Here is a 21,827-nt window from a genome sequence, read left to right on the forward strand (position 1 = left end):
AACTCTAGCATTGTGTAATAATTCCACCACTAGATGGCCCTGTCTTAATGGAAGTGAACGAAACATGCAGAGAAGGGAAGTATTCAATCCAAACCACGTGACCGCAATTGAGTGGACTGCAACCCCAGAAAGAAAGCTGAAGCAGAAAGCCCTGGTAAGGCAGCAGGATTTTTTTTAAATGTAGAAAAGCTCACAATGTTCTTAATAAAAACACTGAGCATAGTGTTTCCATCAAAGATGTGCACTTCCAAGTTACATTTATTCCTGTGGGAAAGAATTAAATGTACACTGCACAGAAATGTATAGGACATAGGGATGCACTACACTTATTCCTAGAGCTGTAAAATTTCCAGAAATTTTGAAGCCATGAAAAAAAACTCATTTTTTTCTGGGGCGTGAGGGGTGTTCCGGAAAAAACATTTTTTTTAGGAAAAACTGAAATAATGCAATATTAGTTTTTACAGATTGAAAGTCACTTTGTTACTTTAGGAACATAAAATGTAATTATGTCCAAGTTGGTTTGGCATACAATTATTACATTTGGTGTATTAAAACTACAGTGTATTCAAACAATTATTACTAACTGAATTTACTTTTTAATTATTTTTTTTACCTTTTTGGTAACAAATGGAGCTACAAGCTCCTGAACTGTTAGGAACACCTGAACTGTGGTTTTGCCAGTTTAGTAGGAGCAGGCAAAAAATAATTTTAAAAAACAGTAACAGAAGAAACCATTAAACATTAGTAACAAAGAAAATTATTTATGTCTCTGCTAGTCCTCCACAGTGCCAAGCGGACATAAAGCACTTATTCTCATAAAAAGAACAGAGAAAAAAAGGGGGGCAAGATTCAATGAATATGCATGAAATTTAATCACTCATTTCCTGAGCTACAGCTATCACTATAAGGTTCAGTCTCTGCTTCAATGGCAGTGCCCCCTAGAGGCAGAAATGCACCTTGCTCTTGGCATTTGAGAGTTGTAGTCTCAGTTTGCAACCTAGGACTTGCTTGTCCTCGGTGCACAGAAAAAATCATCTAATACTGTATAAAGTTTTTAGAAATCATTTGGAGAAGTAAATATCTTAACACCTTGTCTTAAACATTTTATTCATCATGCTAAAATAAAACATCCCATAATCCATTTTTTCTTCATTTTTTTCAGAAAAAAACCCAAAAAATGCTTCAGAAAACAGGCCTTCGCATCTCTACTTCTTCCCAAATCGGTGTTTGCTGAAATTACGTGAATGCTGGATTAGTGGGGGCACTTGCAAGGGAGAAATTGGTGGGACAGAGGACTTGTTACCTCTCCTGCACCCATTTATCCCCCGCCCCGCTCTCACCTGTTACTGATTCTCCCTAGAAGTAATTCCATCTATAAGGAATCTATTTTAGCATTGAGTTCACTGTGAAATCTCAGTTTAAATCTGTTTTTTACAGCTTTCAACAGACACTGGATTTTCAGAGTGGCGTGAGACATTTGAAGGCGGCAGTAGGCAGCTTCTTACACAGACATAGCCTTTGGAACCCCATTGGCAGACCGGTAGTATAAATATTCTGTGAAATGGCTACGGATTTCTCTTCTATCAATAGTTTTTTTTATCTGACCCTGTTTTTCTTACAAACTGATTCTAATATCGCATGGCTGAAGGATTAGAAAATTGGCTTTATGGATTTGAATACACATTTTCTTTCCCTGGCAAAGATCTAGCAATCATTGATTTTTTTATTATTTATATACTGCCTTATCTGCTAAAAAGCCATCAAGGTCGTGTACAACCATTTTTTATTCACTATCTGAATCCCCAACTCCTATTTGTCTGAAGATCAATCGTGATGTGAAACCTATGAGAGACTTTTACCAAAAGGGCTTTGTTAATTTTGCCAAATAAGTCCAGCACACTAATGAGGTGAACAATAGGTTTTTAATTCTTTCCAATTCTTGAATTAATTTGAACTTCAGACTGTAATAACTTAAGCTTGCTAACAAGTTCAGATATGAGTAAAATCTTACATTTAAAATGTTTCCACTATTCTCTGGTCTTCCAGTGGAATGGTGGAAGCCCTCAGTCTTTCGTATACAATTTGAGGATAGACAGACTGACTTCCCTTACCGAGCTGTTGTAAAGATCACTTCTGAAGGCAAATTGCCCTTTCTAGCCGGTAGCCCTCACTTCCCCGCTCGCCCACATGCCAGTGGCCTAGCCACGGAGCTTTCATCATCCTGAAATACGTTTCCCTTTCCCGCGTATTTCAAAATCCAGTACAAGCTACTAAAATTGTGACTTTCGTTACGGCGTTTGCATTAGAGCCTAAACACAACACATTATGAGGCTGCTTGTGTATTTCATGATTTTATACAGGAATGCAGACATTTTCTTGGAATGGGGATACCGATACTGCTGCTGCTGCTTTCTTTTTTAAATAAAAACAAAATATAGTCAGCCGAGGAATACTATGGGGGAGTGGCGAACCAGGGCCAGGCACTTAGGCGGGCGAGGAAAGGGAAAGAAAGCGCGTAGAAGGCCACCGTACACAAGGGGCGAGGTGACTTCGGCCCTCTTCAGAAGTCTTTCGGGTGGGCGTGGCCCGAATGGAGAACGAAATGGAGGATGGAAAGAAGGGACGCGACGCGACCAAGTCGGCGGGCAGGCGCGCAGCAGAGACAGCTGCATCAGGCGCATGCGTGGAGCAACCCGCTGCAGCCCCACCTTTCAACGCTGATTGGCCGCTGGCCCTCGATCGTTGTCTGGGTGTGGGGCGGCGGGCGTTTCCGTCGCCGGGTGGTGACGCGTTAGGTAGCTGCCGAGGCGTCCGGCGGTCGGCCGGGCAGGTTGCGAGAGATGGCGGAGTATCTGGCCTCCATCTTCGGTACCGAAAAAGACAAGTGAGTGGGCGCTTTCCGCCTTCTCCGAGGGCCGGGTTTGGGCCGCATAAACGCCCCCCGCGGTTGATTGGGGAGGGTGGCGGGGCTTGTGCCAGCGCCCTGGCGGAACCATTCGTGACAATGGCTTCCCACGAGGAGCCCCTTTTTTCTTTCTCTGGCTCCCTCAGACGCGTGCGCGCGCGCGCTTTCCAGCCGTGGAAGCCTCAAGCGCGCGAAACCTTCAGCCCTCCTTCCGTTGCTGGCTGGAGGCTGCCTCGTGCGAGCTTGAGAGACGCTCCCGATTGGAGCTCGCTGCTGCCGCGCGCACGCGCGCTCCCGCTCCGCCTTCGCCCCTGAGTGGAGGGAGAGCGCGCGGCAGCCCTTCCGGAAAAGAGGCGCCGATGGCGGGCTGGCGACAGCGAGGAGTTCCTAGAGCCGTTTTCACTTCCCCCTCCTCATGAGCTGCAGTGAGGGGAGGGGGAGAGTTCCCCATGGGAATTTTGATCAGTGTTGCCAAATCATCGTCTCGTAGCTTCACATTTCCTTTGATAACTCCCGTGGGAGAGAAATCCTATCCATGCCATCTTCCTGCACCTCTAAGCAGACCGCAGCACCCTCTCACCCAACCCCCCGCAAGCTTCACAGCTCGTCCCATCATACTTTAGGCCTTTTAAAGACGTGTACGGGTTGAGAGACTTAATAGTCTTTCAGGCGGCAGAGGAGGACTTTTAAAATTTCGCTTGGCTTTTTAAGGGGCCCTTTGAAGGCTTGTAGTGAATCTAAAAGTTTTAAGAGAGGGTTTTATATTTATTTGTTAGTAAGTATGCATAAATGTACAACAGAAAACTTTAGTTATAGGGTAATGTAGAAATCTCATAAATGAATTCTGCTTCAAAGGCATTTAAGGTTGCTTGCATTAAAACTCAAAACAAAAAGGCATTTTAAACATTTTTTAGAAGGCACACCAGCAGCAGACAAGAAAGCTGATACTGGACAAAAGTAGTTAGGGGTGTGTGTCCCCCAGCCTTGCATATGAAAAAAAAGCCCTTCCACTTCGCTAAAGTGCTGCACTAACAAAGGAGGGAAGCAGGCTGCAATCCATTCAAAGTAAGGAAGCTCCTTCCCTCACACTACTAATGTAGTTGCTGATGCTGAGAGAATGCAATAAACCTGAATACCCATTTGTCCTCATTGGGCTAAGAAGCCATAAAGCAGTGAAAACCTGCCTTCTTCTTAGCATTTGTCCTCTTTACACTTTTGTTTGAAAGTTGCTATGAACAGCTGCTGTGCTACCCAAGTTAGTGTGGCACCGAACAACTGTGCATGAGAGTACAAAAGGTCTCGTAACCTTGTGGAAGCTCTTCATAAGTGTACAGGAATTCTTAAATGTCTGGCAACTCTGCAAAACACAGTATTGCCAGATTATCATTTTGGAATCATTGTCTTGCATCTCATTTTTTTTGTTTTTGTTTTAGAAATGGTGAAAAGAATATACCTAATCTTGGCCTCCTTCCCTCCCTCTTATTTCCCCCCAGGCTTATATGCTTGTTATGCCAAAAACAGTTTAAATAGGTGTACAATTCTTACCCCGTTTACTTCTCATCCCCCTCAAATCCCTAAACCTGTAGGCTTTTCTAGTCCATTGCCCCAGCAGACCTCACTACATCTGCTAGACCAACTGAGAAGGAAGACCCTTTCAGATGCTATAGGTGCTGCTACTGTGGAGCACGGGGGATAAATCAGGGCTGCATAACTTGTGGTCCTCCAGATATTTTGGCCTAAAGATCCCATCTTCCCTCACCATTGACTATGCAGGCTAGAGTTGATGGGAGTTTCAGGCCAAAATATCGGAAGGGCCACAAGTTTCCCACTCCTGGGATGAATGGACAGAATGATTGTTTCCCCTAGTTGGACCAACAGCAAAAGAAAATGCTCCTTCAGGATATTCCCACTCAAATGCTTGTTTGAGATTGCTGGCCATATTGGGAACTGGCTACTGGGCCTCCCAAGCTCCATTGCAACCCTGGATTCTTGTATATTTGTATATGAAAGTGCAAAAGGTCTTTCATATGCATAGGCCCTTAATTCTCATACATACAAGAATTCTCACATGTATAGCAATTACTATGATATACATCCAGGCAAAGGGAGGATTGTGGGAAGAAACTGGTTATGTGTGACACTGATTATCGTTGTGAGCAAGGTTTCAAGGCGATGAGTGAGAGATGCTTTAACCTCACCTCATATTATGGGAATGTTCAAATAAATGGAAAAAGGCAGAAATACCTGGTATGATGTTTTGGGAGGAACAGAATTTGCTGACTGTAAACAGTATTAGATAATGCTTCTGATTCCAGCAAAATTTAATTTCCAAAAATATGCATTTTACGCTATTCTTACTAGAATATGCATTAAATACAGCTCGCTAGAGTTATTAAAATGTCTTTTATTATATATGTCACACATTTTATTCTAAGTTACTGAATGGCCTATTTTTGTTTCATTATGAATTTGTATGAGTTTAATAAATAACTGCAACCATCAGAAAGGATCACTCTTGAGTGTGTGGGCCTAACGTGGGATTTTAAAAGTCATAACCAGTACATGGACCTTGGGGGCTTCCTAGGAGAAGCAGGGGAGGTGATCTTTATTTCCCTGTCTTTTGTGTTTTTCGTATAAGAATTTCTGGGCCTGTCTAGCAAAGGCACTGGAGTGGGAGGGGAGGAGGCTGGAGAGGCCTCAGGTTATCTTGTATCCTGCCCTCTGCTCCCCTCTCCCCTCCTTGGAACTCTCTCCCCGCCCCCGCCCCCCCCCCCCCCGGTTGCTTTTCTGACCTTGGACGGTAGTGGGTGTGATTCTCTCCACACTGGTTGCGAGGGGAACAGAGTTGGATCTCTTACTCCTCAGAAGGGGGCTTCTGAACAATTGTATGGTCTCTGGGATGCTCGATGAGGGATCACAGGATTGCTGTCTTAGAGATATTTTTAAATATGACAAGTGGAATATACATCAAATAAATAAATGAGCCAAATTGTAACAATGCAATTTGTGTGATAAACATGTAATTTTTAATTTTGAAGATTATTTCCCCCCTGATTAGTCCTGTAGTATGTTTATTATGACACATAAAACCCACTGTTACTGATTACTGAATTACTTTATTTTAAGATAGGCAGAACACAATGTTTTGGACTGGATTGGAGGGGAGAAAACCACATATTTCATGAGCATGTGATAAAGCACAAAGTACAGGGTGCGCTCAAGCTTTGGATAGTGCCCCTTGATTCTCTCAATAGTTATATTCTGATTAATTTGCTTAGCTGTAATCTCATAACTAAATATTTTGCACAGGATGCTTGCTTAGTTTTATTTTTTTCCCTGCCTGGTTGCATATACGTGATTTTGTGTGTGTGTTTTTGCTTTCAGAGTCAACTGTTCTTTTTATTTCAAAATTGGAGCATGTCGTCATGGAGATCGGTGTTCTCGATTGCACAATAAACCAACTTTTAGCCAGGTTTGTTGGTCTTTTTTCTTTTTGCAGAACTTTTACATATTACAAGTCATGTAGCCATGACTTTCAGAGCTTCAGACCTATGAATGCAAAACTGAGTTGTCTTTTATTTTTCTCATCAGCCCTTTTAAATTATTATTTTTCACCTGTAATGATTAAAAGAAATATTTCCATAAGTTTTGCCAATATTAGAGGTCAGCCAGTGGTAACCTTCAGGGTAATATTTGGCATATAAAATTGTCAATTATTTTTAACTGGATCAAATATATAAGTTTTCTCATTTGTCTAAAATCTCTTTTGGCCTTTTGCCAAATAAAGCCATTCCTTGAAATTGCAAAAATGTGCAAATTCTCACACTCCCAACAAAAGTTGGCATTTGAAAATGTGTAACCTCAACAAACTTAAGAGATCCCAATTGTGGCATGTATGGTATACCCAACCGGCCTTATTGATTGGAGGTTTGTGTAGCACTGTCTCGTGATAGTGCTTAATCATGCTAACAGCAGTGTAATCTGTTTTAGAACAATTAAAATAGTGTGTGTAGCTTAGCATGTTCAAATTTAATCTGGCTGTGATGATCAAATTAGTTTTGTTTCTAGTACTTTCCAAATCTTATCATGGTATATTTTCTCTTATTTTATTAAATACTAAATTGATTTCTTAAATATACGTATTACCTTACATCTTCCCTTCTCACCTACTTGCAAGTACTTAAGATTAAAATAGTTGCAATACAAACAGCATCACTGTAAAAAAATTAAGCAAAAGCAAAACAATTAACTTGACCAATTGTCAGAGCAATCCTACGGTGGAGGAACCACCACTCTCTAAGCTATACTGATTCACACCAGCCAGAGCTCATCCCTTCTCCCCCACCCCCGCTCCTGCTCCTTTAAAAGACAAATCCCTTCCATTGACACAAACAGGAGGGAAAGTCATTATGCCACCTGCAGGGCTGGCATAGATTTCCCCCACTTTTAGGTGGGTGTCAGTCATGGGGAATGGGGTGGGTGCTTAAATACTGCAGATCATGGCTTTGTCCTTGACATACTTTTTATACCTCAAGGCTGCAATCCTTTAACTCACCAGTTGGCCTTAGATGGACTGTAGGATGTTCAGTACTGGAGGTGGGGGGACAACACCAATTACTCCCCACACACTCACACTGTGGGAGGTGCATTTATGCTTTTGGAGCTTTCCACTGGTGTACTAAGCGTGGGGGGGGGAATGCTGCCATGTTGGTGGAGCTGCACTTCTAGAACGTCCTACAGTCCATCTAAGGCCAGCTGATTGGCTATAGGATTGCAGCCTTGAGGAATAACACTTGAGGTATAAAAAGGAGCAATAAGACATAACTCCACTCCCTTGGCTAGAGTCAGTAGTAACAATCACTATCACAACTCACTTGGAAGCAGATGAGGTGTACTAAGGGCTCTAAAAATTAATGGCAAATCTACAAGGCTAGAAAACACCCATCGCTTCGGCAACTAACACTGAAAATCTCTTGAATTTAGGAGGTCATACACCTTTGGTTTTATTTTTTCAGTCTTTACATGTTGTCCAATAACAAAAGTTCTCTCGGCTGTTCATACATAAAACATTAGAACCATAAAATGAAATGTGAAAATAAAATAGCAGAATAAAAACAGCTGCACAGAATAACACCAATTCAACAGATCTAAAAAGTATTTTAAAAATTGAGATTGAACAGCCTAGGGGCGGAGGAATATTCACCTAACATAAAAGAACTGGAACATGGGCACCAAGTGAGCCTCTCTGGGGAGGATTTCCATAACTGTGGAACTACCACTAAAAAGGCACTCTTTTCTAGTAGCCATCTGCCAGACATCATTTGGTGAGGGGAATCAAGAGAAAGTCCTCAGAAGATGATCTTGCAGTTTGGTATATGTGGGAGGATAGCTCCTTGAGGTTTCCTGGCTCCAAACCATTTAGGGCTTTAAAGATTAATACTAGCACTTTGAATTGGGCCAGGAAAGGGTCTGGAACCCAGTGCAGATGGCAAAACACTGGTGTGATATGATTGTATTGGCCAAAGCCTGTTAACAATCTTGCTGCCCTATTTTGGATCAGCCTAATTTACCAGACTGTTTTCAAAGGCAGCACCACATATAATGCATTCCAAACTTTCTTTTGAGAGAGCACATAGAGATGATCAGACTGCCATCATTTAAAGCAAATTTTAATGTGCTGTGTTTTTAGCCTTGTATATGTATCCTAATGGTGTTTTTAATGTTGATAAGCCACCAATAAAATACCAAAGATTGATGTGCTGGCACCAGGAGTGTATACATGTAGTCCTGAATATATATTTATGTAGTAATTCAGGAGTTCAGGCAGTAATGACACCTGGAGCTATTTGAATTTTTTTTATAGAAATGGCAGATTGGATTATTGAATAAAGCAAGCTTTTTGGCAACACAGCTCAGTCACAAGCGTTATGTTTGTGGTTGTAAGGCTTTCTATTGTAGATTTATTGTGGTATTAATAGGGTAATGTTCACATCAGCAGTGAAGATTAATAGAATGGATGAGATCTTATTAGTGGGAATCCATAATATATTACATTTGGAGGGTTTTAACTTGCATCTGTTAGGCTCACTAACAGTTGCTATTTGTTGAGGTACAAATTCTGTATCCTGCATTTTAACTAAAATTCTGATCTTCAAATCTCTCTCTATGCACACCTCGTTCATATGTATGCACCAAAAGACATAGGACATAGTCAACAACCTGATCTGTTACCCAGAAAATATTAATTAGTTGAATTTAGGATTATTCTGTCCCACTTAATTAAAACCAAATAGTTCGGTTTAATTGAGTGTGGTATAAGATGTTGGTTACTGAACAAATGGATATAATTTGTATTTTTACTGCCACTGCAGAAATAGCATTACTGAACAATGTGGTTTAAAAGAGTACCATACAGGTTCCTGCCAGATTGCACAAAAATAGGATATTGGTAGGTAGAACCAGTTGCAAGCACTGATTTGAAATAATCTTGATAACATGAGCAAACATAGATATATGTCTCCTTTACTATGGCTATTGACCAGGGGTTAACACTGGCTGGTTTTATAAGAAGAAATAAGCTCTGAAAACAATTTCTTTAAATGCAGTGGAGTATATTCAGTTTGAATGAAGAGTCATACAAACTAACATTTTAATTAAGTAACATTTGAGCTACTTAACACTAATATGGACATTAAAACTCTTGAGATGTTAGATTACTAACTTAAACATGGTTTGTTTTTTCAGACAACTTGATATTAAGAAGAACGGTACAAATGTAAGGTTTCAAGTCTGCCTGGGCAAATTCTTCAAGTAGAAAGCGCAAAGGCTGAAAGGATATTCTTTCTTTAAAGATCTGCAAAAAGTGGACATTTAGAAACTCGTATTATTTAAACAGAAATTCCACCAATAAAATGCTTGATAAGAGAAAGTGGAGACTCCTTGTGGCAGTGGCCTTTTGATACAGTCACACTACTTATTGTCGGCACAGTACAGCACTTTTTATGGCTCCCCTAGATGAAAATTAGACTTTTGCATATTGCATAATGAGTTACAAAGATACTGTATGACTAATTCCACTTCTAGGACCTGGAGTGGGGCTATCTCCCTAGATAAGTCAATAGAGCAACTTCTTGGTGAAATTAATAACTGTTTTCATAATATGAATGTTTGAATTGTGTTTCAAAAACACAGTGCAAATACAAAAGAAAGTAGCATACCATTTTGAATAAATTTTATATTAAGCTGTTCTCAAAAAGTTGTCTCTTTGCAATTGTCTGTTATATGCACAGCAGCCAGTAGAATTCCCCTTTTTATTTTTTTTCCCCGCAGACCATCTTGATTCAAAACATCTATCGTAATCCCCAAAACAGTGCACAGACGGCTGACGGCTCACACTGTAAGTCCCACAGTTGGAGAAATTTTTTTTAAGAATGGTGTTAAAGAGCCCATTCCTAAATATGAGAAAATCATGTTGGCTTCTGAGCTGCTGACATAAAGCTGTTGCAAACAGGACAAGTGATGGAACTCTTACATATTGATCAAGAATTTGTTAAATGCCTAAGAATGTGCAAAAGAATGGTGGTTAATAAGGATAAACTGATTGGATTTTTTTGGTTCAGAACCTTCTCTGTGAGGACATGAACATCGCTGTTTGTACTTTCAACAGGAAGCATTAGGCATTTATCAAATGTCTTGATATTTTTTATCTGAAAACATAGGCGGTTTTGCCAAAAACGGTAAGTGAAACTTGCGTTTTGTGTTCATCTTAACATTCTTAGGCAATAGAGATTTCATGACTACCTTATTATTGTGTGTCACGGTGGAGTCTAGTTCCTGACAATTTTTAACTTCTCCATGGGTTCATATTTTTACGGCTTCAAGTTCGAGATTTAAGATATTGAAATACCATTTATTGCATTTAAAATAAATGCAATAATAAGTGTTGTGAGATCTCTATTTTTTTATGTTAGGGTGGTCCAGAAGGGTCACAAATTAAGTGGCACATATTTCCCTCGTGGGAGAAAATAACATTCTCTCTTTCAGCACTGAGACTCAACTAAAAGTGATCACCACAAGGAAACCAGTTTCTTGTTAAACTTATTTTCCATAATATAAAGTTGTTGCGTTTTGTATTTCAGACCATTGCCCTCTTGAACATTTACCGTAACCCTCAAAACTCTTCCCAGTCTGCTGACGGTTTGCGCTGTAAGTTCATACAAGTTCCTTCACTGGTTCCCTGGGCTTGATTGTCAGAGCTCAGTGTCAACTGAAGCTGGTCTACCATTTTTAGTTTAATGGAGCAAACTGACCACATTTTATTAAATATGCCTGAAGAAATTTTTGTATCCCATGCCCCCGAGAAATTTTGTTTCCTCTGAAAATTTGGCTGTCTACCCATTTTACATGCATTTTTTAAAGGACTACTTTTAAAAGCATCTTTGAGCCATTGCTCTCTGCAACCTATCCTTACCACTGGCCTCCCATCATTTCAGTGTGTTCTTGATTTGTTTAGTGGTACACCTTACTGTTATCCAAAGACTAGATCAACAGCATATTAATTTAACTCAAACACCTGCCATCTGTTTGTAGATGTTTAAATCACTTTAATTTGATCTCTTTGCATAGGTACACTTAAAATTCCTTCCTTGCTTTAAAATCTGAACTGATATGTCGTTTATGGGAAAGTGTGGAGATTGTCTTGAACTAATTCTTAACACTTGTGTAGTTATGACATGTGAAAATCTACTTGTCTACTGTTCATCAGTAGAAGTAAGTGATTTAAAGGGGTAAATAATTGAGCTAATCTGTGATTTGCTCTTGAAGCAGTTAAACAATGCAATGATTAGGGAGTTTATAGTTAAGTATAGTCTGCTGTTTACAGTGCTGTTTCCATTTGCACTGCTATATGATATGCAGTAATATGTACTTATATCTGCATGTGCTAAAATGTCCACCAACCTTGTAATTCACATATTAGCTGCATGGTCTTCCATGGAGCTATTAAGGGTTTTTTTGTCCAGAGTTTACTGACTGAGTGAGCATAATTACAGCAGCAAGTCTCTTAAAATAATAATTAAAAAGTTCAAATATAGTGTTTAAAACTTGATGTCAGTTGGGTAATTATGCTTAACAAAGCAACAGCTTTTTGCTGTTTTAAGTATTGCATGGTTTGTTATAGACCGTTTAGCTAGCAGATATTTACATTGTTTAACTATTCTACTCCCCATTGATGTCATACAGTAGCATCAGTTGTGTCTAGTAATAGTTTTCTGGTGGTGTACTCATTCAGCCTTGTAGAGCACCATCACTTAATTTGGTTTGTTTAGTATTATCTTTTACAAGGAAATAATTTTATCCAGTTCAGAAAATTCACATATGGCAACAATTGATACCTTCTGAAAATCCAAAGTTCATTTAAAAATATTGTTAATGTACTATTACTATTAGAAACTGAGAAAGTAGTTGGCTATTGAGTTCTCTCTAGAATAATTTGGCATTATGTTTGGGACAGTTAAATGCATTTTTTTATATAAAAAAAGCATTTTAAAGAGGGTTAAACACTGTGGATATATTACCTCTCTTTCAAGGTTTAGTACCTGTTTTGACACATGTCTCTCTAATCTTAATGTAGAATTAAAAGTATAGCCGTAGCTTCATTGAAATAGATCCAAAGTGGATTTCAGCTACTTTTTTTTTTCAATGAAGGGGGTGGGAAACGGATATTAAATATTATCTAGGTGTTTTCCCATCCTTGAATATTTCAGATTCTTGTTGATAAAGAATATTTATTTGAAAGGGTAAAGTGCTTTCTGTGAACTACGGCATATGCTTTAAAGTTGTTCCATTTGATCAAACCACTTAGGATCAAATGGATACAAATGGATGTTTAATGTGTTTAATGTGTGCTAAACTGCTGTAGAACTATCAGTTTTTGCCATACATATTGTTTGAATATATACTTAAATCTCTCACCTGCTTTTAAAAGAACAGGTGAATTAGTTGCCTGCAAATGCCAGCTTAAAGGCACGGAAATAATATAGCATGACTTGCTTTAACTGCTCTGAAGAATGTGAAAGACTGAATTGGCTTTTGGAGCAAAATTGGTCCCCCTCCCCCATTAGTAACCCTAATTTTTCAAATTGAAAGGAATGAAAAACACATTAGTTTGATAACTGTGTTCAATAAATTATATGGATTGTGAGCAGTTGTAATTACATCAGCAAACAAATTTTTAGAGTATTTACTTTATAGAATATTTGATTTCTTCCTTTATTTGAGTCCTAGCTATCATTCTTCAAAGGCTGTTATGAAAACCTGCTATGTTAGACATTTAGAGCTAGGGGGTTGTGTTCTACATAAAATAAGTATCCTTAGATTTAATCTGGGTTCTCCATGGAAGTGTGCCATTGGGTTATTGATTAAAACATTAAGAGATTGCTGTGATTTTTTTTCTTTAGGGACTTGCAGAACTGCTCATGGTCTACTCCTAATGGTTAGCTACATATTAAACATTTTTTACTCCAGTAGACGGCTTCTACTGACATTTCTCTAAAAAGATTTTATAATGTGCTCAAAGTCCTTTGCATTGTTAGAAAATGGAATCTAATTAATATGACTTGGTATTTGCAGGTGCTGTGAGCGATGTTGAAATGCAGGAACATTATGATGAATTCTTTGAGGTATGTTAAACTGAATAATGCTTTGAAATGTTTGTGTAAGTGTGGGAATCAACCACAGTTGCAAATTGAGATGATAAGCTCTGAAGTTTACCATGGGACAAACGTAGATCCAAAATACGTCAAATGTTCTTCTACAGCAATAGGGGGCATTTTGAGATACTTTGTTCTTTATGTTTGTATTAGGCAAGTTGGCCTGAGTCAAGTAGCATCACCTTATAAGAATTTCCCAAAAATAAACAGTAAATTGCAGAAAAACTTAACTGGTTGGATCGCTACTAAGTTAGTTGAACTTGTCCCATTGGTTTCATTGGGAGAAATTAGTCATGACTTAATTCCTGTTGTTTTCAGTGGGAACTAGGTGAGACTGACTTAAGCTAGATCCAACCCAGTGGATTTATTTTTCACTGTTTAGTCATTTTAATTTTAGAAGTGCAGTTACACTTTGAATTAACAACACCATTACTAAATCACATGTAGCCAAGAAACAAAGCCATAAAATAGAGATTGTCTTAGCAATGTATAGACTTTGTTTTGCTTCTAGCTTAAATATTAACAATGATTTTTTCTTCATTTAGGAGGTTTTTACAGAAATGGAAGAAAAATATGGTGAAGTAGAAGAGATGAATGTGTGTGATAACCTTGGAGATCATTTGGTTGGAAATGTATATGTAAAGGTAAGATAGAAAAACAAGTCTGGATGTTCTGATCAAAAATGCAAAAAATGCTTAGAAGTACACTGTTCTGTATATTTGAAAAGCAATATTTTATTAATTTTCAATTGTAACCTAGTCAGCCCAACAAGAAATATAAATGAAGAAATATGAGTAACTTGAAATGCAATCTTCCCTTTTCCAATTTTGAACTTAATTTCTATCTCTGTCTGAGATCATCTTTGGATGTTTAATGCTAAATTGTAGGCTGCTGCAATAATCTAGCAAGGGAGAGGCATGTGTGGAAGTATGTGTCAAACTGGAGTTCATGTGCAGATCCCCTGACTGGATCCAACAGTTGAGGATTTACACATGTTCTTCCCCGAGTTTTTCAGTGGTTAATAACATGCATTGCATTTTAAAGTGCACAGCACTTTATTATGTGAAGCTACTCGGATCAGATCCAATCTGAAACATAATATAACTTCTCATAATTCTATACTTAACAGGCTTTGGTCAGCGTTGAAACTGTTTGAAGTTGTTAAGTATGTAAATGTGTTCTAGGTTTTCCTTACAAATGTCTTTGTAAGGAAAATATAGTTTACTAAAGAATATCTTTATAAAATAGAAAACATTTAGAAGAACCATATCTTGGTGAAGTTTAAAGCTTTATCTTTATAGAGCTGTTTAAAAAGCAAAATAAAGGATAATTAAAGTGTCATTTGATAGTCTGTGGACTGATGCTATTAAAACATGATACAATTTTCTGCCATCCACTCGGAGGCAGGGCTTATTCAAACCTTCTTATAGGTGTGATGAAGGAATGCCTTCATCCCAGTCCAGTCTTGCCTCCAACAGGGAGTGTTTTCTTCCACCCCCAATTAGCTCTGTATTGCTGCTGAATTGTAGAGCTACTACCACTCGGACCTAATTTTCCTATTCACTTCTCTGCCCATCAAAATATTTTGACTAGATTAATGTTATCATAGGCCATGGTCAAACTGTCAGTTTTACTTTTAGAAGTTAACCAAGGTAAAATAATAATATCTTCCTTTCTATAATCAACTGATAATGTATTCTGTTCAGTTCTCAATATATTTTTATTCTAAAAATCAGCTTATGTTCCAAAAGCGTTCTGCCTTTACATGTACAGATTTTGTTTGTGGGGAAAAATACGGAATCTCTTGGCACCAATCCTGTTGCCATATCTTGTCTGTGAATATGCTCCCTTTACTTATCTGAAAGAACCACTTCCTGCTGCAAAGCGCTTGGGCACCTTCAGTTAACTTTAGATCCTTTTATTGTGCTGCATGGTGGGTAGAAGTGGCTGTCTGAAACTCCATTCAGACTCTCAATGAATGAATGAAAAACTGTACCTGACATATAATTACCTCATCTAATATAGAGAATCTGTATTTTTCTTTCTAGATCTAAACAATTATACTGTATGTAACACAGCCTAAAGTATTTAATTTTTCTATGGCATTTTGAATTCCATAGATTAAATATTTTTGAGCTGGCTTTTAGGCTTACTTCTTTAAAATACTTGTTCTGTGCCTGTCTTTAAAAAGTTCAAAGTAGCAAACAGCAAAAACAACAACAACGCATATGAACTACAATGGCTTGTATTCAGTTGTACCTCTCTGTTAATAGAAGACTCTGATCCAGTGTACGCTTTTATGCACAGAAATGGGTGTGTGTGATTTTTTCAAATGTTCCTTCCTACTGCTGCTGTGCCAACTCCCACACTGTTAAAAGTGCTTGCCAAACCCTCTGCATCAGATGGGGGGGGGGGGCAGAGAGAAGGGGGAATCTGTGGGAAATGGACCCCTTCTTCTCTTTCTCCCTTTTCTGTGCATGGGAGCCTTCACTGGACCAAAGAGCTTTTTACTAGCAGAGGACACACAGTTGCTTTTATTGGATTGTATCCAGTCTCAGAGTCAAAACAATAAACAAGTAGCAGCAGATTAAAAACAAGCATCTACAAACAGTAAACTCATCAAGGAGAGTTATAGTGCAATTCTATATGAGTTTTCTCAGATGTAACCGCCATAGTACCTCCCAGGTTAGTGTGTATAGGATTGCAGCCTGAGTTAAAACATTACTCTAGTGAAATTATATAATTTCCCTCGTAATCATTAATTCAGTCTTTTAATCTTTGTAAACCGCCCAGAAAGCTTTGGTTGTTGGGCGGTATAGAAATGTAATAAATGAAATAAAATGAAAAACATCCTGAAGAATCAGCAAAAAAAATGTCAGGCAAAATACAACCTAAAGTCCAGGTCTTTATGCTACATCAGAAGGCTATAAGGGGCAAGGAAGGCCTAGATGTAGCCATAGAAAAGGCCCCCTCCTTCATCCCCAAGCATTAATATAGATTGGTCAAAACTATTATTAACCCCTTGTTTCATGACTATGAGAAGGTACAAATAAGTGTTTCAGGCTTTCCATACCATGAAAATGGATCTTATGTGGACTAATGCAAATTCATGAGGTGAATTCCTCATTTTGGCAGTGAATGTTGATTCGTTTCTAATAATCTATTAAGCAGAAACTTCTTTTTTGTCAAAATATTTTTTTCAGTTTCGACGTGAAGAAGATGCAGAAAAGGCTGTGATTGACCTGAACAACCGGTGGTTTAATGGGCAGCCGATTCATGCTGAGCTCTCCCCTGTGACAGATTTCAGAGAAGCTTGCTGCCGCCAATATGAAATGGGGTAATTAAACTATCTTCTACAGTCCTGTTTTTTGTTTGTTTATGTGGTAATAAATCCTTAGTGACACCAGGAAACAAACTCCCATAATATTTTCTTAATCATAACACATGTAATTCCTTTTCCCAGGGAGTGTACACGAGGAGGTTTCTGTAACTTTATGCATTTGAAACCCATTTCTCGAGAATTGCGACGTGAGTTGTATGGCCGCCGCCGCAAGAAGTAAGTACTTGTGCTTTGTGAAAACTTTTTCCCCACTCAGCATTCCTCTAAAACAGGGAGAACATGTGGGTACGCTAGATTTGGAATACTACCCATTTTACTAATTTGTCACATTGTATAAAGATGGAAACTGATGGATGGTAGAAAAAGCAATTAATGGCTTCCAGGTTATGTCACATCCCATTTCAGTTGATAATGGATACAAGTAACTTCTTCCTAAAGGTTGATTTTTGGGTATCCTGAAATATGTTTCTGCTGTAGGAATCCTGATGTTTCCAATAACTTAATTATTGTTTTTCAGCATACATGCTATTACCATAGCTTTTTGTTAGAACAGCATAAACATATGCTAGAGAGCTGATACTGAATGCAGGTATTGGCAGGATGAGCTATTTACCTTTGGAGTAGTAAATATGTATTTGTTACATTTACTGGTACTGTAATCATAAGGAGTATACTTAAATGCTGGTACTAATAGGTCAGCACCGTTCTCTAAATACTTAAATGTAGCAGTTTCAGACTGATAGAAACCAGATAGAAATACCAGCACTGATTGTTTATTAAAGAGCCTTTTATTGCACAGACTTGAGTGGAGTGGAGAGAGATTATGCATAAATGTAGTTAGTTTTGCCTATAGCTAATAGTAACAGGATTGTAGTAAATACTTTATACTTCTATAGTACTTCAGCATGCTAGGAAGTTCCATTGAAATCAAAACTGCATCCTTCAAACAAAATATGTCTAGGATCAGGATATTGGTCTGTTTTCTTAATCTCATACTTCCTGCTACTTCCCCAGGACATTTAAAACAAAAATACAATCCTCTTTTGGCATCAATGAAAAGTTAAGTTTTCCCACTAAAGTGCCTGGAATATCACAGATGTGAGTTCACACATGTTTTGCCATAATACAAGAGATAGTTAAATGTCTTTTTTTCAAGTTTAACATATCAATAGCTCTAAAAGTGTGTCAAATTTTTATTGCTTTAGGGTGGGGGTGCTGTGTATTGTTACAATTATGCTAGAACTTGCTGGTCTAAATCTTGGATAGGAAAATATAGTAGTAATATAATTGGGAACTGCTCATCTGTGATTTGCTACATGTTTATGCTTTGCTTCGTAAAATACCAATCCATAAGAGATTATTCATATATGAATCCAGCAGCTCCTTGCAAGTGGTCTACTTGCGTAAGGAACATAAAGTTGGGGAAGAATATTACAGAATATAAATTCTTAATTTTCCTTTCATCCTGTTCATGAGAGGAGCCATGTGTACCTTTCTCTGTTATACTGCTTATGCAACTAGAGCACTCCAATGAGTTGCTAAATTAGTGCCTACCCTTCTGAGTTTTTGACCCTTACTGAAAACCTACCTTGTATGAAAACTTGTTTTTGTAAATCACTTAGATTTTTTTTTTAATGTAAGTGATCCATAAATACCATTAAACATACAAATATCCTCAGTGGACATAGATAGAATTGCACTGTAAATTCTTAAATGTTTTTGAGGATAAATATGTTTATTTGTTAATGCTGCTTTGGTATAAATGCCTAACATAGCTGTCTTAGGCTAGAGCTGTTATTACCCTATTGTAATGTACCTATATCTAGCTGTAGACAGAGGATTTGTTTTTCTTTTCTTTGCCATTTTCAAAGACCTGGAAGAAAAGGCAATAATTTGCCAGGACCAGTTCTGTGATCTTTTATGAAGTGACCATTCAGCAACACATTTCTCAATGGTGGTTTTAGAACTCCACAGCGGAGTTTTTATACCACCGTTGAGAAATTTTGGTCTGGCAGGAAAACTCCAAACAGCAATGGAGGGGTGGGTGGTTTTTTTTTGGAAAACACTCCATGCAGAATATCAATGCTGTGCAGAGGATAGTTTCTGCACAACCGTTCTGTTGTGTGGTGGGCTCCATGGAGTTTTCCGTTGTGTTGAATTGACTTTTCCCACTGCCTACAGAGTTCTCTGGCAAGAGCAGCAAAAGGAGGGAGTGCTGCTCTAGGAGAGCCACTGAGATTGTTTTTTCGCAGCAGTGGCTGATAGGATACCATTGGGAGGACCCAGGGAGGAGAGAGGGCGGAGGAACTGTCAATCAAATGTCACAATGGATTTTACTCAACTCTACGGTAGCCCACAGTCACACAATGGTGGAGTTAGAATACGTTATGTGGGGAATCCCCCTTAAAAACACAACTGTTGAGTGGAGTTTTCACACTGCGTTGACTAACGCATTGTCTGAACTGAGCAGATTACTGAGTAAAAGTATGGCCAGCACAACCTTCAGTACTCAAATTTTTAAAAAGCAATTTCCATTAACGTAGAGTCTTTGGAGTTTTTAAAAATGTTTTGCGTTAGATCATTGCTCCTCACTCAACTTGTTAAAACAATCTGAGATAGCTTTTCAGTGCATTCATTTTTGTTTTCTACCAGGCATAGATCCAGGTCGAGGTCCCGTGAGCGTCGCTCTAGATCTAGAGATCGTGGTCGTGGAGGTGGAGGCGGTGGTGGTGGTGGAGGTGGAGGCGGAGGAGGAGGAGGAGGAGGAGGCGGCCGAGAGCGTGATAGAAGGCGGTCAAGAGATCGTGAAAGATCTGGACGATTCTGAGCCATGCCATTTCTACCTTGTCTGTTAGAAAGTGTTGTAGTTGATTGACCAAACAAGTTCATAATGGAAATTTTTTTAAAAAGATGGGCTTCTGAATAAAAATTTGTAGTGATACAGTTTTCTTTGCGTAACTGATTTCTTATAAAAAAATGTCTCTTCATCATTTGCTTTGACCTTAATGGATGATTGGGATAATAATTGCAATGTACTGCAGATAAGCTGTTTTTTACATTTGGATATGGATGAAGTTGTTAGTGTATATAATATATTAAAACATTATATACATTAAAATATTATATACATTAAATATGCTTAAACATTTACTTGTTTAAGCTTCCCTCTTCTGTTATGCTGTCTGCTTATTTAGGTTAGCTTAGGCACATCTAAAAGAAAGCTGTGCAAGGAGAATTTCTTTACTCAGTCAAATTGCTTAGCGCATAAACCTGTATGTTTCTTTGTTACTAAAACATCTGTGAATGTGGCATTTACAATAAATACAATTTTTGAATTAAAAATTCAAAGCCTATTCTCTAAGCACTCCTGAGTAGTTGCTTCTGCCACCTGTTCCAAAATTCATAGGGTTCTTTTTTTTTTTACACGAAGCCCATTTTTAGTTATTTTAGTTTGAAACAAGTATATTAAGCTAAACTTGGGGATTGTGTCTCATAACAAGCTAGCAAGGAGTTTTAAGTTACTGCTTGTAAAAATGTTGATGGAAGAAGTCACATGTGACATGAAGCAAATTTGATGCAATGGTAGAGTGTAGGCTCTTAGTCCAGCCTTAGAAATAAGTCCATGAGAGTTTCTAGTTTGTCTGCAATTCATTTGTCTATAATTTTCATTTTACTTATTTCTCTTATCAAATTGTATACTTTTCTTCAACCAATTGGTTCCCAGGACAATTAACAAACCAAACCATACAAAACACATTTGTGGAACAGCAGCATAAAACTGGAAGTAGACATAAGAGGCTGCCTGTCTGTCATAAAGTCTGTCTGCATTTATACCAGTAACATCTAGTAATACAAAATGCTTAACGGAGTGTGCATGGTTTTCCTGGTCCAAAATCTACTTTGTTAGCTGCTGCGTATGAAGACAGGGAAACACAGCATGAATGTCACACCAACTTCATGTTGCCAGGGGAGAGGATGAAGCAATATAGGTTTGTTGTTTCAGAGCTACCCATTTGCAGTGTGAAGTTCAAGCTTCATGCTGTTTCTGTACACAAACTTCTAGGCTGAAGGGAGTGGGGGAGAAGGAAGAAAAAGCTTCCAATTTACAAAAGCTTCCCTGCTTGGTCAGTGGGACTGCAATACTTTGGCACATGTGAACGTTTTAACAATTTTTAAGCCTCTTCAGAGATCAGAGTCTTCACTGATCCTCTTCCAGTTTCCTACAATTGTCTTCCCAGGAAGGATCACTCTTGCAAAAAAATTAAACGTCAGCAATTTGACTGTATTAGCAGAGGAGAGTGGCTAAAGATTCTAGAACTAGATTCAAGAGCCAAGATTCCTACCAGTATCCCTTTTTCCTACTCCCAATAGCCTCTAGTGCCCAGACCATTCACTGCCTCTTGCATTCCTTTCTCATCCTGGCTCTGAATCCTCCACAAAATATTCTGCCATTCCTTTTCTCATCAGTCCAACCATGTATCTCCAGACCATACATATGAAATAGCTCCCCTCTATCCCCCAAAAGCTCTAGGAATGTGGATGAAATCTCTAGCCTGCATCGAAAGTTGCTAATCATATTTACTCAGAGCTAGGTTCCATTAATTTTAATGGGACTATTTCATGTGAATGCTTAGTACTGCAGCCAAATTTGTACTGAATTCCTATCCAATAGATCAGTTCCAAAAAACCTGAAATACTACAGACTGTAGCATTAAGTAGAGTACATTTCAAATGGCTTTAGAGATTGCAGTTAATGACAGTTATCACTGTTTATGCCCTAGTAGATTTAATGGGTTTCTTTTTACATCTGGAAAACTAATGAGATGCACTAGCTCTTACTTCTGGTTTACATAGGAATGTAAAATTCTACAAA

General features: G+C 38.4%; 1 protein-coding gene across 5 annotated transcripts; it reads left to right on the plus strand.

The window, feature by feature from the left end:
• The first annotated feature begins 2,765 nt into the window (after positions 1-2,765).
• U2AF1 (U2 small nuclear RNA auxiliary factor 1) lies at positions 2,766-20,296 on the plus strand. 5 transcript variants are annotated; one of them, XM_063126594.1, is made up of 10 exons: positions 2,776-2,884; positions 6,290-6,377; positions 9,650-9,680; positions 10,235-10,301; positions 13,535-13,584; positions 14,160-14,258; positions 16,818-16,951; positions 17,078-17,170; positions 17,969-18,052; positions 19,607-20,296. In XM_063126594.1, the coding sequence occupies exons 2-10, from the start codon at positions 6,331-6,333 to the stop codon at positions 19,779-19,781; spliced, it is 780 nt and encodes a 259-aa protein (XP_062982664.1). In that variant the 5' UTR covers positions 2,776-2,884; positions 6,290-6,330; the 3' UTR covers positions 19,782-20,296. The 5 variants fall into 5 exon arrangements, with proteins under 5 accessions (XP_062982663.1, XP_062982662.1, XP_062982666.1 ...); XM_063126593.1 differs by lacking the exon at positions 9,650-9,680 and having other exon boundaries at positions 2,766-2,884; XM_063126592.1 differs by lacking the exons at positions 9,650-9,680; positions 10,235-10,301 and adding an exon at positions 11,044-11,110 and having other exon boundaries at positions 2,767-2,884.
• The last annotated feature ends 1,531 nt before the right edge of the window (positions 20,297-21,827 follow it).

Source organism: Elgaria multicarinata, chromosome 5 (assembly GCF_023053635.1).
Source record: "Elgaria multicarinata webbii isolate HBS135686 ecotype San Diego chromosome 5, rElgMul1.1.pri, whole genome shotgun sequence".
Classification (NCBI taxonomy): Eukaryota; Metazoa; Chordata; class Lepidosauria; order Squamata; family Anguidae; genus Elgaria; species Elgaria multicarinata.